Genomic DNA, 19,092 nt, shown 5'->3' with positions numbered 1-19,092 from the left:
CATTCTTATCAACAGAGAAAAGATTGAAGTTGTCAAGGACTTCATTCTTCTTGGATCAACTATCAACGTTCGCAGAAGCCGCAGTCAAGAGATCGGACGACATATTGCATTGGGCAAATCTGCTGCACATGAACTTTTTAAAGTGTTGAAGAGCAGAGATGTCAGCTTGAGGACTAAGGTGCGCCTGACCCAAGGCTTGGTATTTTCAATAACCTTATATGGATGCGTAAGCTGGACAGTGAATAAGGAAGATCGTGGAAGAATTGATGCCTTTGAGTTGTGGTGTTGGATGAGAATACTAAAAGTGCCATGGACTGCCAAAAGAACCACTAGATCTGTTTTGGAAGAGGTGCAGCCAGACTGCTCCTTGGAGGCCAGGATGGCTAAACTCGTCTCTCATACTTTGGACATTATGTCAGGAGGGAACAGTCGCTAGAGAAGGATGTCATGCTGGGTAAGATGGAGGGTTAGAGAAAGAGAGGAAGACCCCAACGAGATGGATCAGCCAGGTGGCATCATTGATAGCGTCAAGTGTGGCGGCCGTAGTGAGGTTGGCCCAGGATTGGACATTGTTTCGTTCTGTTGTACATGGGGTTGCTGTGAGTTGGTTCCAACTCGATGACACCTGACAACAAAGTAGTGCAGTGGTTAAGCTCTTGGCTGCAAACTGGAACGTCAGTTGTTTGAACTCAGCAGCGGCTGGGCTCTGAAGGACAAAAGACCTGGTGATCTGCTGCTATAAAGATTGCAGTGTAGGAAACCCTATGGGGGCAGTTCAGAATCAACTAGAAAGTGCCACTCTGGAGACAGGGCATGTTAGGAAAATTCACAGTTGAGCTCTCTTGTTCCCTCTAGTGTTTATTGTGGTAGTGTAAACGCTCTGATGTGGTGCTATAGGATAAGAGCTGGTTTGCTAACCTTAAGATTGAAATTTACCAGCTGCTCCTCAGAAACCCTATGCACCGTCTCTGTGAGAGTTCAGACTGACTATGGCAGTTAACAACAACAACAACAACAACAAAGTTAAGTGATTCATCCTCCTGTTTACTGTTTCTAATCACCCTTTTATTTAACCATCACTGTGAATCACAAAAGGCTTAGAGACAAAAACTGAGACTGACTAACTGTTCAGTCCACTTAGCCCTGCTGCCCTTGACTTGTGTTAATTTTCTTCTTTGGTCTCCTTCTGTGCTTTAATGTTTCCTTGACTCTGTTGGGACAGCCTATCCTTTGCCAGTATTCAGTTATTTGGGATATCCATTGGCTACGTTAAATCTTTGGGTGTTTGGCATTGATCAGCTTTTCTATAAGTATGAATCGCTCTCTCTCTCTCTGTTTTTTTTCTATCAGTATGAATCTCTCTCTCTCAGTCTGTCTCTCTGTCCCTGTATCTCTCTCTCTCTCTCTCGCTTTTTCTCTATATATATGTTGAGTACCGTGGAGTCGGTTCCGACTCATAGTGACCCTACACAGGGTTTCCGAGGCTGTAAATCTTTACAGGAGCAGAACGCCTCATCTTTCTCCCGTGGAACAGCTGATAGTTTCGAACTGCCAACCTTGAGGTTAGCAGCCCAATTCGTAACCACTACGCTACCAGAGCTCCTTTTATATATATATATATATATAACCCATACCTTCCAAAAATGTCTCAAGTTTTTGATTTTTTTGATGGTAACCTTTTATATATCCTAGCATAGCTTAATATTGTTTCTTATTTTTAATTTTATATGTGTGTATGTGTCATTTCCTTTAAATTTCTTAAGGGAAAGAATAAAATGAAAGGTTCAGTATGTTAAGTTAAACCAAAAACCTGGATTAAAAATATTGTCAAAATGTATAATTTAAGAACTAACGTTGACTCTCTTTGTTAAGCTTTGAAAATGCAAAATGTTAATAAATTCACTCTCTCCTGGGTCTTTTCTCTAATTTTAAATATAGATTTTTTTTTAACATAAGATTTTGTTAAGTAGGGACACAATCCTGGGTATCCCATTTCATTTACTTTTATGCTTTTGAGCACCTACTCCAGGCTAATCTTGCTTGTGAAAGGGCATGAATATTAAGATGAAGAAGAAAATAATCTGTCCTTAAATTTTGTATAATCAAAAACAGCAGATATATACATTGCTAATATTATACTTAATTGTGATATGGTAGAATAAATAAATGTTCTTATAGAAATATTGATAAAATACTATATATGGGAGCATTAGGGAACAAACAAGTAATTGGTTTTGTCTAGAAGATAGAGGCTTCATTCACAGAGGTCATGCTAGTTGAACTGGGCTTTGAAGAGTAGATTATTCAGCAGGTATTAAAAGAAACATTCCAGGCAGAGTAAATAGTAGTAGCAGAAGTGTAGAATATTGACGTTTGTAAACTGTTCAAAAATGATTTTCTGCTCATTGGTGGTAGAGCACAGAATACGAGGTGAAGGAAAGGAAATGAGAATGAAATTACCATCTGGATAGCCTGGGATATGGCATTTGAATGTGTTCTGAGATGCTTTCCTTATTAGCAGCATTATTAGCCCCATCTGTACTACAAGGAGACCTATTGTGGCGTTGCAGGATAATGTGCTGGATTGAAACGTTGGTTTGAACCAAAAGGTTCAAACCCCAGTCACTCCTCAAATCCTATGCAGGGTTTGCGAGTCGGAACCAACTCAGTGACACTTGACAATAATACTACAAGTGAGGTCCTGGTCTGGGGCTTAGGGTAAGCACTGAACTGCTAACCACAAGGTTGATGGTTCAAACCCACCAGCTGCTCCTTGGAAATCCCATACAAGGTTGCTATGCGTCGGAAGCAATTCAGTGGCACTCAACAGCAATAACAACATACTACAGATAGTTGTAATAATAAATTGAAATAGAAAATGAAATTATGCACGCGTATTTCCCAAACTGTTTTTGTTATTTGTTGAGGTCATGCTGGGAGAAGAGAAGGAGGTATGAAAAAGTGGTTCAAAGAGGTTTTGAAGTGGCACTACAAAATAGAATATAAAGAACTGGAATATGAATTTTTAGAAATGTTCCTTTGTTTAATATGTTAAGTTTAGGAAACATCTTTTTTATGGCAAAGGCATATATGTGTAATAACTATGTAATTTTGCTTTTTTGAAGTACAGTGCCATCTAATTATAATGTGATTGTTGAACTAAAAATCAACTTTTTTTTTTTTTTAAAGGTAGTTAAAACAGTTGGTTTGCGTGAGGTCTGGTTTTTTGGGCTGCAGTATGTGGACAGCAAAGGATATTCTACTTGGCTTAAACTGAATAAAAAGGTAAAATCTGAAGACATTAAGTTAATAGTTAATTTGAAGTTGTTCTGAACTTGCTGGAAATGCATTCCAGCACTCCTCTGTCAGTGTTCTCTATGTTAATCATTAGGTAGTGTCATGTCTTTTCATTCAATTAGGTACCGTAGCTTTTCATCTTATAAAAAAATACTCCACTTTTCTTAATTGAAAACTTAGCAAGCATTTAAGACATTTTTAAAAATCAGGTATTGTAAATGGTTCTTTGATCTTGAGTCAAACATTTTCAGGGTAAGCTTGCCAGGAATATGAAGGTAAGTTGTGAATTTGGTTATTAGATTGAATTTGTGAGTTATAGGAAACTTTTGTAAAATTAAATATGTATCTTTTCCTCATTTATGTATATGTAACCCATTTGGTTAGAATCCCATTTCTAAAAAGAATTTGAGGTGAATAATTTCAGATACTATTAAACTAAGATTCTTGCTGATCATTCTGAAAATTATCATTCCAGGTAACACAGCAAGATGTTAAAAAAGAGAATCCTTTACAATTCAAATTTAGAGCTAAATTCTTTCCTGAAGATGTTTCTGAGGAATTAATTCAAGAAATAACCCAGAGACTTTTCTTCTTGCAAGTTAAAGAAGCTATCTTAAATGATGAAATATATTGCCCACCAGAAACTGCGGTTCTTTTGGCTTCCTATGCCGTCCAAGCCAAGTATGGAGATTATAATAAAGAGGTTCACAAACCTGGTTACCTGGCTAATGACAGACTCCTACCCCAACGGTAAGTGGGACATGCCTTTAGGTTATGTTTCTCAAACATTATATTCCAGAAGTTTGTAAATTCGAAATTTTGGGGACAGAGTTTTCGGAGATTTTTTAATCAGAAATATACTTACTGAAAATATTGCCCAGCATTTTTTACTTCTTTTTTCCTTGTTTCCATAGGATAACCAATAATGAAGGTAGTGATAACTTGAACTGAGGGGGGGGGGAGGATGTGACTCTTGTTGCTCAGTAAAAATTCAAATTCAGGCAGATAAGTGCTTTTATAAATGCTTTTGAAAATAATAACTGGCAGGCTGCACTTTCCTCTACAGAATTAAGTTTCTAAAGTTTTTAAAAGGCTTTTCCACTATTTATTGGACTTGTAGTCTAGGGTTCTGCTCTTGTCTGCAGCAGATAGCTGTCTCTGTTACAGTGACTGTAAAATAGCATAACTTAGGGAAAAAGTCATTAGGACACCCTAAGTTATGACCTTAGGTCATAACATAACTGAGCCTCAGTGTTGAAATCTGTAAAATAACTTTCGGTTTATAATTACAGTTCAGGATTTGTATAGTTTATACTTCTAACTGTAAAGTGTGATAGAAGTATTAGTTAAAATTTATGAAATATAAGAAAACAAAATCAAATCTTATATCTCAGTTTTTTTATTATGGCAGCAAACATGTCCCTGGTATTAATTAGAGGATACATTGAGAATTTTTTAGAAGCTGTGTTAATATTTTTTAGATTTTTAGATTTTTTTAGAGATAGTGTGTGGCACTGTAGGATAAGCACTGAACTGCTAACCACAATGTTGGTAGTTCTAACTAACCAGCTGCTCCTTGGAAACTCCATATAGGATCGCTGTGATTAGAACCAGCACAATGAAATTTAGCAACAGTAACAGAGATTGTTGCTGTACTTAGTAGAAATTTTTGAATTTTTGAAACTTCTACTTAAATGTAAGACTGTATACTACCATTAACTTAAATTTTAAATTTTATATCACTTTCTGTTTAAGTTCTAATATATAGTTTTCTTTTACTTAAGTTTAAGTACTTAAATATGAAGAAATACTTGTCAATCTTTCATTTGTTTTGGTTGTAAGCATCACATTTATTTTTGGCTAATAAACTGTGTTATCTATTGATATATGCCTTAGAAGGTACCATTACGTATGTTGTTGCTGTTCTTGTTAAGTGCTTTTGAGTTGATTTTGACTCAGAGCAACCCAGTATAGGGGTTCCTAGTAGCAGCGGGTGAATTTGAATCACCAGTCTTGCAGTTCATATGACCTTGCGGTTCAGTGCCATACCAGGACTCCACCATTACGTATTTGTTGTCGTTGTGAAGTGTAGTTGAGTCATTTCCGACCCATAGCGTTTCCAAGGAGCACTGGTGATCTTGAACCACCGACCTTGTAGTTCAAATGGCTTTGCAGTCTGGCACATTAACCCACAGCACCACACCAGGACTCCTACCATTACGTATAGTAGTTTTAAAATGTGATTATTAAATATTACGCTGTTGTGCCCTTTAGTATCGTAGCAATATAGCAATAATACAGCCTTAGAAGAAGTAGAATAAAGTATGTTGTTCCCAAAAGGAGTAGGGAATCAGAATGTGAGCTATTGGTTAGTCAGTTTATGTTCTTGACTCGGCTGCTATTCCAACACCAAATCCTTTGTCTCAGATTTTTAAGCACTGGATTGAGTAATAGATGACTTAAAAAAAAAGGCAAACAAACCAAAAACTAATGGCCAGTAAGTTGATTCTGACTTGTAGCAACTCTATATAGGGTTTCCGAGACTGTGAATCTTTACAAGAGCAAACAGCCTCAAATTTCTCCTGTGGAGTGGCTAAAGGGTTTGAACTGCTGACCTTTCATTATCAGCCCAATGCCTGACAGCACCACAGCAGAATTTCATACCAAGTAAGGATTATTTTTAATTTTAATTGTTACAGTTTATATATAGTAAAAGGCACAATAAGGTTTTGAAGTCAGTACATAATTTGAATATTATGTATAATCAAAATTACCTTAAATACTTAAATGTTCATAAAAGAATAGGTATGCTTGTCTCAACCAATGCAACATAATTGTTATAACTTGTTGCTTTGTTGAGCAGCAGAGGAAGTGATGGATGGTCTTACATATACTATTCATGATTTAAAAAAATCTTTTTAACACCGAAATCACACTTAAACACAGTTTCTTTTTTAAATGTGTATGATCTGTCACTCATTCCATGTAAAAAAAAGATAGCTGAACTGTTTTAGGTAGGGTGTTAACAAGTACACGTCTTCATTATTTCTTTAACTTTGTAGATTGAAAAATTCAATTGTTCTTTCAGAGTTGGTTGTCTCTGAGCAGCCTGACTTAGTTTATGTAAACTTAAAAGATACTTATTCATAAAGTTAGTATAAAATCTAGGCAGTAGTAGCATTGTCAGACTCTGTCTAACTTCAAGAGTGTACTGGAAATCAAGATCAGCCCCAAACTCATCCCTATGAGGTAAACATCACACTGGGGATCTTCAAATAGTTTGTGGTACTAGGCATATATATAGTGTGGTAAACTTGACTGACTTCTTTCTCTCTATAATACTATATTGGCAGGGGACAATAATTGATGGAATGAAATGCCTGAGAAAGTGAAAGTAGTAGCCATTTAAAAGGCCCAGATAGTAGAATTAAAGCCAAGTTGGACAGATTAGCTGTAGACATGAAGGGAGACTTCTTTATATCTGGACATAGGATAAAAGAGGATGGGAACTTTGAAGTATCTGTAGACCATTCATAGAGTCCTGGTGTGGCACTGTGGGTTAAAGTGCTGGATTGCAAAGTTGTTTTGAACTACAAGGTCAGTGGTTCAAGCTCACCAGCTGCTCCTTGGAAACCCTGTACAGGGTCACTGTGGGTCAGAACCGACTCAACAATACCAACAGCAGCAGCATAGACTATTCATGTAGATTTATACAGTACATTATGAAAAAGAGTGAGATTTGAAATGCAGGATATAAAATTTTTCATAAAAGCTGGGCTGTGTGTCTTGGTGATACTCAACTCAATTAACTCATGCGTTCAAGTGCAATTATCATTATAATATCAGTAATTGATTGGATCAGGTTATTATGTACTTCTTTGTGAGCTCAGCACCCAGGCAATAATGATAAGTATAGAGACTAGAAAAACTTGTAAACCTAATAAGTGTGTTCTAAGGAGGAAGATGAAGCACTCCTAGAAATCAAGAGTTCAAAGGAGGATGGATATACATAGACAAGAGCAGTGTGTAATAAGAACCCAATATGGTCTAACTGATACCCCATTAAGAAATTCACTCTAAGTAGCAAGTAACTTACCCAGGGGGACTGTTCCAACCTGAGAGTCTTTTATACCACTAAGAATTCCCTCAGCTTCATGCAGAATTTTCACAATGTAAAACTAGTATTGTAACACCATAGTTTTTGTCATCTGTAAAGTCTTGGTGTAAGATAAGCACTGCACTGCAAGGTCAGTGGTTCAAACTCACCAGCCACTTCTTGGAAGCCCTAAACAGGATTGCTGTAAGTTGGAATTGACTCAGCTGCACTTATAGCAACAGCAACGAAGTAGAGTACTGGAAATTCACCAATAAAGAAAGGTAGATATAATTATATGATCTAAAGAAAAAAGAAATACATAATTTATAGTATTCATAGCAGATAATAATATTTTTAAGCATGCTGGCTTTACTGATTTGGTGTTAAAATATCAGTTGTAGAAAATCGTGGTGGTGGTTGGTGTTCGTGTGTAATCGAGTCTGTTCCAACTCACAGTGACCCTGTATAAGGTGGCCAAGGCTGTAAGCCTTTATGGGAGCAGAAAGCCTCAACTTTCTCCCTTGGAGCAGAGGGTAGACTCAAACTGCTGACATTTTGGTTAGCAGTCCAGCTCATAATCCACTACTCTACAACAGTTGTAGGAAATAAGGGTATATATTTACACATTGAAACCTGTGTGTGAGCCAGATGTTTATGGAACTGCCTTGTTTATACGGAACTTACACATTTTCAGTCTTTATGCAATCTTACCAATTTTCTGTCACTCACACTTAGTGAGAAATGGAGTTTTTCTACTCGCTCACACTTCTGCCTTACGCAGGTTTTGGCTTTGGTGGGTTTCACTGTATTTGTTTACCTCTGTATAGCAAATAGTGAAAGAAGATAATTGTGGGACATAAAGTTGGAAGTAAGACTCTACTGTGTATACATTTTTATATACTGCTTTACCTATATAAAGCAATAAAATTAATAGCAGCAAGAAAGTAAAAACAGAGTTTATAAGAATTGTTTGTTGCTGTCATTGTTAAGTGCCATCAAATTGGTTCCAACTCACAGCGAAACTGTATAGGGTGTCCTAAGAGCGGCTGGTGAGCCTGAACCCCTGACCTTGTGGTTGAATCTGACTTTGCAATTCAGTTCATTAATCTGCAGTGCCACACCAGAACTCCAAATAAGAATTAGGGTCCAAGATTTCTGATTTTTTTTTTTTTTTTTTACCAGTACTTCTTTTATTTTCTTTCAATATAAGAAAGCCACTCCTTTTTTTGTTGGTCCATAATTTATTTACTTCAAATACTTTACATAATTAAGATAATATGTTTTATAATCTGTATAATAATAACAACCTTTTAAAGCTTGTATTATTTAAAGTAACTTAAGAATTCTAGAAACTTAATTGAGATAATTGTAGATTCACATGCATTTGTAAGAATAATAGAGAGATTCCATGTGTTCTTTTCCCAGTCTTCCCCAGTGGTAACATCTTACAAAGGCATAGTACAGTGTCACGGTCAAGTTATTTTCATTGGTAATAGTCTACCAATTTAGTCAAATTTCACTAGTTTTACATGCACTCATTTGTGTGGATGTACAGATTGGAGTTCTGTTAAGTCCCTAGGTGTTTCAAGCAGTTAAGAACTGGCTGCTACCTAAAAGATATACAGTATGATAAAATTTGCAATTTTATCATAAATATAGATATATGTGATAACCACTATAGTCAAGATACAGGAAGGTTTCCTAGAGTTTAAAAAAAGAGTATTGTTTTTTTTAATCACAGAGGCATTTTCTTGTTGTTGTTAAGTGTCATCAAGGTAGGTACATCTCAACGACACTGTATAGGGTTTCCAAGGAGTGGCTGGTGAGTTTGAACTGCTGACCTTGTGGTTAACATTCCAGTGCTTATTGTACAGCATCTCACCAGGACTCTGTTTTCATACATATGTGTATATATATAATTTTTGTTGCTGTTTTTTCTTAAAGTGTTTTGGAACAACACAAGCTGACAAAAGAACAGTGGGAAGAAAGAATTCAGAACTGGCATGAAGAACATAGAGGAATGTTAAGGTATTTGAGTGACTATTTTCACCGAATTTTTCATCAAATTAATGTTGTTTTGTAACATTGATTATTACATCTGAACATCCCCAAAAGATTATTTGACTTTATGTGAATAAACACAGTATGGTTTTAAAATTTCAGTTTCGTATTAGATGTTGCTGTTATTGTTAGGTGCCATCGAGTTGGTACTGGACAACAGAATGAAACATTGGCCGGTACTGCGCCAATTTCACAATCATCATTACCCTTGAGCTCATTGCTGCTGCCACTGTGCCATACCATCTTGTTGGGGGCGTTCCTCTTTTTGATGACCCCTCCACCTTAACAAACATAATATCCTTCTCCAGGGATGGGGCCCTCCTGATAATATGTCCAAAGTATCAGAGACAAAGTCTGGCCAATCCTGGCTTTTAAGGAGCACTCAGGCTGTACTTTTTCCAACACAGATTTGTTTATTCTTTTGGCAGTTCATGGTACTTTTAGTATTCTCCAACACTGTAACTCAAATGCATTAATTCTTCTATGGTCTTCCTTATTCACTGTCCAACTTTCACATGCATATGAACTCATTGAAAATACTATGGCTTGGGTTAGGTGCTTCTTATTCCTCAAAATGACAGCTCTTCAACACTTTTTTAAAGAGGTCTTGTGCAGCAGATTTGCCTAATGCAATATGTTGTTTGATTTCTTGATTGCATGAGTGTTGATGGTTGATCTGAGCAAAATGAGGTCTTTGACAGCTTTAATCTTTCCTCCATTTACTATGATGTTATTTATTAGTCCAGTGGGGAGGATTTTTGTTTTCTTTATATTGAAGTGTAATTTGAACCAGAGCTGTGGTCTTTGATATTCATCAGTAAGTATTTTAAGTCCTCTTCGCTTGTCAGCAAGATCATCTGCATAACGCAGGTTGTTAAATAGTCTTCCTCCAATCCTGATGTGACATCAGGATTGGAGGAAGACTATTTAACAACCTGCGTTCTTCATATAATCCAGCTTCCTGAATTATTTTCTCAGCATACATATTGAATAAGTATGATGAAAAAAATACAGTTTTGGTGCACATCTTTCCTGATTTTAAACCATTCCTAATGTTCCTTTGTTCTGTTTGAGCAATTACCTCTTGGTCTGTGTATAGGTAGGATCCTTATGAGCACAGTTAAGTGTTTTGGAATACTCATTCTCTGCAATGTTGTCCATAGCTTGTCATGATCCACACAATGAAAATCTTTTGCATAGTCAGTCTAATCACAGGTAAACATCTTTCTGTTATTCTCTGCTTTCAGTCAAGATCCATCTGATGTCAGCAATGATAACCCTTGTTTCATGTCCTCATCTGAATCTGGCTTGAACCTCTGACAGTTCTGTCAGTGTACTATTGCAGCCTTTTGAAATTATCTTTAGCAAATTTTTACTTGCATGTGATACTAATGATACTATCCTATGGTTTCCACATTCCATTGGGTCACTTCAGTATGTTGGCCATGTAACTGTCTTCCAGTTAGCTGGCATAGATGAGTGAGTACCTTCAGTGCCTCATCAATTTGTTGAAAGATTTCAATTTGTATTCCATCAGTTCCTCGAACCTTGTTCTTTGTCAGTGCCTTCAGTACACTTTGGACTTCTTCCTTCAGTTTGCCCCTATCTTGTTTAGCTGATAATACGGAGTTTTGCCGCTGTCCCTTTCCACAGATATAGTCATTTTGATTTTTGTGTATTCCATCTGGTAAGTTCCATCTGTATATTCTTCTTTTATGTTGTTTAAAAATGGTATTTTTAATGAAGAAGTCATTGGTCTTGCAAAATTCTATAATGCAATGTCTAGCATAGTTTCCTTTTACAAGACCATATTTTTCCAAAAGCTGATTATTCCTTTTTGTTTTCAACCTTTGCATTCTAATCACCAGTAATTATTAATACATCTTGAGTACATGTTTCATCAATTTCAGACTGAAGAAGTTGGTGATCACTGTCTTTAGTGGTTGTTGCATAAATTTGAGTATTAGTGGTATTAGCTGATCTTTCTTGTAGGCGTATGGATATTATCTTATTACCGACAGCATTATACTTCAAGATAGACCTTGAAATGTTCTTTCTGAAAATGAATGTGATGCTGTTCTTCTGTTTGTCATTCTCTGCATAGTAAACTATGTGATTGTCATAGTCCAGTCCATTTCAGTTCACTAATGCCTAGGATGTTGATGTTTATTCATTCCATTTCATTTTTGACAACTTAACATTTTCCTAGATTCATACTTCATAAATTCCATGTTCTGAATATTAATGGACGTACAGTTGTTTCTCCTCATTTTGAGTTGTGCCTTATCAGCAAGTAAAGGCCCCAAAAGTTTTATGACCAAGATGATTTGCATCATCATGGTCAGCTCTACTTTGAGGAGGCAGCTCTTCCCCCAAATATGATACAACTTAGAAGACTGAGTTAGGTTCTTTTACCAGTCTTGCTACTAATTACGTTTATGACCTCAGTCAAGTTATTGATTCTAAAATGAGTGTTATATGATTTTACTTAAATATGTAACAGTTAGCTTTGTTTCCTCAGGGAAGATTCTATGATGGAATACCTGAAGATTGCACAAGATCTAGAAATGTATGGAGTCAACTATTTTGAAATAAAAAATAAAAAGGGAACTGAATTGTGGCTTGGTGTTGATGCTTTGGGTTTGAATATTTATGAGCATGATGACAAGTAAGTAAAGTAGTTGCATAGTGAACAAGTTATTCAGTGTTCTAAATGGCTTTAATACAAAAGTTGTTTAATGGCTTGATTACCGCTTTTTTTTTGTTGTTGTTAGAGATTATAATGCCATTTAGTCTTTTAAATATTACAGTTCCATTTTCTCAGCATCCTAGTACTTCAGAGTTTTACTTCTCATTTGATAAGTATATATCAAATTAAATGATTCATTTCAAATCCTAGTCTGCTGCTTGTTCTTGAGCTCCTGGAAGTTTAATGCCTTGAAACTTCAAATGTGTTCTTTAAATAGGCAAAGTACGAGTCCTTAAATGTTGGTATGCCTGACCAGTAGGTTGGTATCTAAGTTTTATAAGAAATAGCACTGGGAGAATGAAAAGAATAGAGTATGATTTATTATATTTTATAATACATTTTGGAACTCTCATTATATATTGTAGATAATTTATAATATTTTTAGATATCCGTAAAGTAGAATATCCTTGTATTATGTATGGTAAACAGTGTGACTACATTTTAAATTGATCACATTTATTTTTTTAAACTTATATAAAATGTGTCAAGTATTTACAGCATTGTTTCAGGAATGATAGCTACAAGCTTATGTTTTAAAAAGATGTCAAAATGCTGTATTATTTAAAAGAGAAATTTTTTGAAAAACCAAAATGACCCTAAGTATAATTTTTTCAAAACCAAATCTTTTTTTCTTGTTCTTTATGTAATTATTGAATTGCTTTCTACTAGAGCATCTATTAAGAGCTCTGGTAGCGTAGTGATTACGAGTCGGGCTTCTAACTTCAAGTTCAGCAGTCGAAACAAAGTCAGCATTCGAAACTTCCAGTTGTTCCGTGGGAGAAAGATGAGGGTTTCTGCTCCCGTAAAGATTTACAGCTTCAGAACTGACTCCAAGGCATACCACCACCTCTACCACTAGACTGCCTGTTGCAGTCATGGAATGGTGCTGTAGGATTAGCACTTGGACCACTAGCTCGGTTTGAACTGCAGTATCAGTGGTGCAAACTCACCAGCCTCTCCTCAGAAACCCTGTGAGTCGGAACCAACTTGATGTCACTTAACAGCAACAACAACACCTGTTATAGAAATGAATACGGATAATGATGAGGAATAAAAGGAAGGATTGGGTTTGGTGGACGAAGGGACTTGGTGCATTTTGTTTTTATCATGTATTATGACTTATTTCTTAAAAAAAAAAAAATTAATCATTTTAAATCAAAATAAGACAACTTAAAAAGCTTCGGTTCTTTTACCAGGTCTGCTACTAGTTACCTTTATGACCTCATCAAGTTTTAATTCTGAAATGAATTTAATTGCCAGGCTCATTGCCTCTCTGAAAATGATGAAAATCATTTGTGGAAATTGCTGTTTTGAAAGTGGCACATTCATCTAGGATTGTTGTTGTTAGGTGCCATCAAGTCAGGTTCAACTCATAGTGACCCTGTATAGGCTTCCAAGAAGTGGCTGGTGAGTTTGAACTGCCGACCTTGCAGTTCAAACCCACACTGAGATTGAGTATTTGCCCTATGGTGCCACACCAGGTGCCATAAAGTTAATATCTTGTTAAGTACCATCGAGTTGGTTCCAATTGGATCCTGTATGAGGGTTTTTGAGGACCAGCTCTTGAGTTTGAACTGCTGATCTTGTGGTTCAAACCAACCTTAAGGTCCAGTGCTTCTCTGACAGCACCATACCAGGACTCCATAAAGTTACTATGCAGCCAGCCTCCAATTTAAGCATGTAACTTTGTGTTAGTTCAGTGGCCATTAGACAGCATTATAACGTGTTTTATTTAGAAGTTATTAGTGTGCTGCAGTTCCTAGTCTGTTTTAAGAACTACAAGGAGCATACATGTATGCTGTTACTGGAAGCCTGATTAAAAGATGCTCTTTATGCCCTCATAGGTGTCACTTGCCCCTGCTTCCGCTTGTTGTAGGACAACAGTGATTGATTTGTGAAATGTTGAAACAAAATTACTTGCTCCAGTTTGATTCCTAAAATCTTTGTAGATAGGGCAGTAAAAATGAGAACAACTATTGTATAATTTTCCATTTTAGCTTTTCATTGTAGCTTTTCCATTTATACAAACATTTGTATGTATATATTCATGAAATGTTTTTTTGAAATATAATTAATATGTCATATGATTATCATTTTAAAGTATGAAATTCAGTGTTTCTAGTGTACTTATAAATATCCAAACATTTAAAAACCAAGCAGAAGAAGGAAATAATTTTTTTAAAATACTAACTTATGTCTGTAAGTCACATGAAACGTTATAAAGGCTTTATTTTTAAAATAGAGGCTAAATAAAGTTAGTACAAACTTCATGAGTCACAGGTGTACATTCTGCTCACTAAATAGTTTTTTAGGTAATTTTAGGAAGATTATGTTACGTCTTTATGGTTCATGTCACATTTATGAAATCTTTGTTTTATATAATTTAATTTCAAATTTCCCTTGAAAGTTAATGTTAGCTGTATCTTTTGAGTTGTTTGTTTCATATAAAGTTAATATACTTTCAAAATCTGGAACTCTTAAGAATGTTTATTTAGCTAAATTGGTTCCAGAAAGTGTTACAAATTTTGTACATTGTTTTCTATCTTTAATTAAAGGGTGCTTTCATTTTTGAAGGTTAACACCTAAAATTGGTTTTCCTTGGAGTGAAATAAGAAATATTTCATTTAATGACAAAAAATTTGTTATAAAGCCAATCGACAAAAAAGCACCTGTAAGTAATTTTTTTTAAATGTTTTTATTAATGTTGATATTTGCCAGTCTGCTGTGATGTCACTTGGAAAATGGCATTGTTCATTTATTGAATTGCTTTTGAGTCGCATGCATGATCTTTCCACAGTTTAACTTTCCAAGTAATGAAATAATAAAGGTGATTTTAAAAACAAAGTTGTAAATTGTTTTCTGGTATGAAATAATTTTTATAAAATTAACTAGACAGAACAATACTGTATTAGATTCATGTAATATATAATAATGTTGCATAACCTAAACAAATGCATGGAAATGATAAACATGAAATTCAGGACAGTGTCTACCTCATAGTAGAGGTGATATGATGGAGAATATGTGACCAGGAGGAGTGTATGGGAAGCTTTAATATATATGTCATTGTTGTTAAGTGCCATCGAGTAGCTTCCGACTCATAGTGACCCTGTATAGGGTTTCTGAAGTCGTGGGTTTACCTGCCAACCTTGTGGTTAGTAGTCCACCAGACCAGGACATATTAACATATATAGTTAACTTTTTTTGTTTTAAGCTAAAAAGTATTATCTAGTGTATATTGTTGCTAAGTGCTGTCCAGTCGATTCCGACCCATAGTGACGCTGTATAGGGTGTCCAAGGAGCCACGGGTGAGCTTCAACCACTAGTATCTATCAATTTATGATAGACTTGTTTTACATCTTTTTTCAGGCCTTAAATATTTCTTAATGCAAAAGGTTTAAAAAATAAAAAACACTGCTCTTAAGTTATGATCTCTTGCTCTTTTATTGTATCAGTACTATTGATTGAGAACTACTAATGATTGGGGTCCTTGTAAGGCACTGTAGGGTAATGCACTGGTCTGAAATGTCAGTTTGAACCACAAGGTTGGCTGTTCAAACTCACTACCCACACTTCGAAAATCCTACACAGGGTCACTGTGAGTCAGAACTGACTTGACAGCACTTAACAACATCAACAGCGATGATAGGGCAGTAGCAATGGGTTCAAGTTTACTAACAATTGTGAGGATGGTGTAGGACTGGACAGTGTTTGGTTATGTTGTACATAAGGTCAGTATGAATCAGAACTGTCTCGATGGCACATAACAACAAAATGATGATTGAAGCATCAGTAGCTACTTTCCAATATGACTTGCCTGGTGTGGCTTTGTAGCATCAGCACTGGACTGTGAAACACATGGTCAGCAGTTCAAACCCACCAGCTGCTCCTTGGAAACCCTGTACAAGATCGCTGTGGGTTAGAACCAACTCGATGGCACTAACAACAACACACTTTCCAGTTGTGTTAAAAATAATGAGTATAAAAATAATTTCTAGATGCATTTCCTCTTTTCTCATGTATCCACAAAGTAACAGAATCAAGAGACTTTAACAGTATATAACACAGAATCAAGAGACTTTAACAGTATATAACCCTGATCCTAGTGTGGTTCAGCTGATAAATACATAAAAGTCAAATTGCCTTCCAAAAAGACTTTGCCAGTTTACTTTTACTGTGGGTTTCTTCTAGGCATTTTTTAAGGTTTGTTGCATTATGAGCAGACATTTGGTAAAAATTTCTAATTGGTAGTTGATTGTCAGTTGGCCTCAGTTCCATGGGGTTTCCAGTTGCTGATTCTTTTGAAAGTAGATTTCTGGGCCTTCTGAGGCTAGTGTTTGGTTTGGTTTTGTTTTTACAAAAGTCATTAGTCTTTTGTTTAAGTGCTCAAAATTAACTAAAAGTGGAATGAAAATGTAAGATGTTGTGGTTAATTTCCATTAAGTTGGTTCTGACCCATAGTGACTCTGTATAGGGTTTCCAAGGCTGTTTTTTCTTTCATCTTTCTCCCGTGGGGTGGCTGGCTGTCTGGAACCACCAACCTTGGGGTTTCTAATCTAGTGCTTATCCTACAGAACCACTTGCACTCCCTAAAATATAAGATTATTGTTGTTGTTAAGCGCCATTGAGTCAGTTTCAACTCATAGCAGTCCTGTATAGGGTTTCCGAGGAGCAGCTGGTAGGTTTGAATTGTTGACCTTATGGTTATTAGTCCAATACTTAGCCTACAGCACCACACCAGGACTCCAAAATATAAACTAGGTAACATTTATTAGGAAGTGATTGAAAACATTCATCTTACCCAAGAGGCAATTTTTAAAAACCTGTTACTTGATTGCTAGAATGAAGTAGAGATAGCCGTGTTCTAAACTAATTGATTATAGAGTTTCACATCATAGCTTTGTATTTTTTTTAACTTGAAGGCTTGAATGGAAAATCTTTATGCATAAATAGATTTTTTTTTTTTTTTTTTTGGTTACATCAAGGGTCAGGTATGAGGGAGGTAGTCACGGTTCAGTAGTAGAATTCTTGCCTACCATGTTGAACACTCAGGTTCAATTTCCAGGCATTGCTTCTCAAGTGCAACCATCATTCATCTGCTTCTGGAGACATGTGTATTGCTGAAAAGTTATGTTTTAAACTCTGACAAACATGAAGTTACCATGAGTCAGAATTCACTTGATGGCAAGTAGGTGTAGTTTGTGTCATGTATACCCTAGTATTTTAACTTTGTTAGTTATTAAAAAGACAAAAAGCTAAGCTTAGAGAACATTTCTATATTTTAAAAAAAACACTCTATAGCCATGAAAAATAAAGGATCAGTTGTAAGATGTATGGCTAAAGACAAAAATTAAATAAAAAATCAAAAACTTCCTACTAGGAACAAGAGAGGAAGCACTGTGGTGGTTTAGTAGGATAAGTGTTGGACTGCTAACCAGCTGCTCCACTGGAAAAAGATATGATTTTTCTGCTCCTTCAAAGATATACAGCCTTGGGAACCCCCCATACAGGGTCGTTAGGAGTCAGAAACAACTCTATGGCACCTAGCAGCAACAGTTAGAACAAGTGTGCTTTTTTTAAAGTTACTTTTGGAGGGGAAAAAGAATAAATCTAATTTACTGTATTGCGGGGATACGAATATTAACCTCCTTACAAAACTAGTGGATTATGGAAAGGTGAGGAGTCAGTTCTGTAAAAAGTGTGGCATTTGCACCAGTAGATAAGAAAGTTTATGGTTAGTGTATGTCATGTGACATTGGAATTTAGACTACATTTCAAATTTAGTACAAATTTGTGTGAGAGACTTCCTTCACAAATATTTTCATTAAGAATGTTTTATGTTCAGGATTTTGTTTTTTATGCACCTCGTCTGAGAATCAATAAGCGGATTTTGGCTTTATGTATGGGAAACCATGAGCTATACATGCGAAGAAGAAAGCCTGATACTATTGAAGTACAGCAGATGAAGGCCCAGGCTAGGGAGGAGAAACATCAGAAGCAGTTGGAAAGGTATGAAATTTAAAGCATTTTAGTCTTAATTGATAGGAATAGGCTATCTAAAATTTAAGACTGTCCAGTTTTCTTTAAATGAGTCCTAATTTGCATTTTTACTTGATTTTCACTGTAGTAAAGTTGGAAATATTGTCCCTATCCGCTTCTAAAATTAGAAAAATTTCTAATTTTCAAGTCAGAAACCTTGATAGGTTTCTGGAAAATTGATTTTCATAACTTCACAGGTTTCTTTTATTATACTTGTTTTTCACTGACAGACAATGTTTTGGATGTATTAGTTTGAAATTTTTCAAATTTATTTTACTTATGATATTTATTATCAGTCTTTCAGGGTAACAATGTGTTGAATTCTCTACTTTAAAACAATGTCAGTGATACTGTAGGGTAGGGTAGTTAATCATTTTAACTATGGTTCCTTTTGACTTAAAAAGTATGCTGTTAAATAGACTAAAAGTTTTCAAAATGGCAAGAAATTGAATAAAATCCCCATTGGCCCTGGAACCATATTATTGGACCCATAAACATGCCTCCCAAATCAGATTTTAAATTAATGTAGACCCAATTCCAATATTAATTCAGATTGTTCACTTCAAATTGTGAATGAAACATGTTTTAGTCAGACAAGGGAGCTTTTCGGTATTCCTAGTCTCAACATTAGCCACATAAGTTGGATTATTATTTTGTCTGGGCTCTGTCCTTTCTTACTGCTCTCATGTGACTTAGAATCCCATTGTGGTTGTAATCTTCCATGCTTTTATGAAATAGTCCTTTATTGGTCTTCATATATGATTTTTATTTTTAATATTTGATTGTGTTTTAGATGAAAGTTAACATAGTAAGTTAGATTCCTCTTTAACCATTTTTATGCAAAATGTCT

At 35.6% G+C, this 19,092-nt stretch overlaps 1 protein-coding gene across 4 annotated transcripts in view; it reads left to right on the top strand.

Annotated features, from left to right (window-relative positions):
- RDX (radixin) overlaps positions 1-19,092 on the top strand; it is an 84,077-nt gene that overhangs the window by 15,331 nt on the left and 49,654 nt on the right. For 2 of the 4 annotated variants that reach the window (XM_006833805.1, XM_006833806.1), the window contains exons 3-8: positions 3,190-3,285; positions 3,773-4,047; positions 9,338-9,421; positions 11,976-12,122; positions 14,778-14,874; positions 18,049-18,212. In XM_006833805.1, coding sequence (XP_006833868.1) covers positions 3,190-3,285; positions 3,773-4,047; positions 9,338-9,421; positions 11,976-12,122; positions 14,778-14,874; positions 18,049-18,212 — 863 coding nt within the window. The remainder of the gene's footprint in view (positions 1-3,189; positions 3,286-3,772; positions 4,048-9,337; positions 9,422-11,975; positions 12,123-14,777; positions 14,875-18,048; positions 18,213-19,092) is intronic. The other 2 variants (XM_006833807.1, XM_006833808.1) reach the window with 2 other exon arrangements.

Source organism: Chrysochloris asiatica, unplaced genomic scaffold (genome assembly GCF_000296735.1).
Source record: "Chrysochloris asiatica unplaced genomic scaffold, ChrAsi1.0 scaffold00008, whole genome shotgun sequence".
Taxonomy (NCBI): Eukaryota; Metazoa; Chordata; class Mammalia; order Afrosoricida; family Chrysochloridae; genus Chrysochloris; species Chrysochloris asiatica.
Note: the sequence above shows the minus strand (reverse complement) of the source record. Positions and strands in the feature narration are given on the sequence as shown.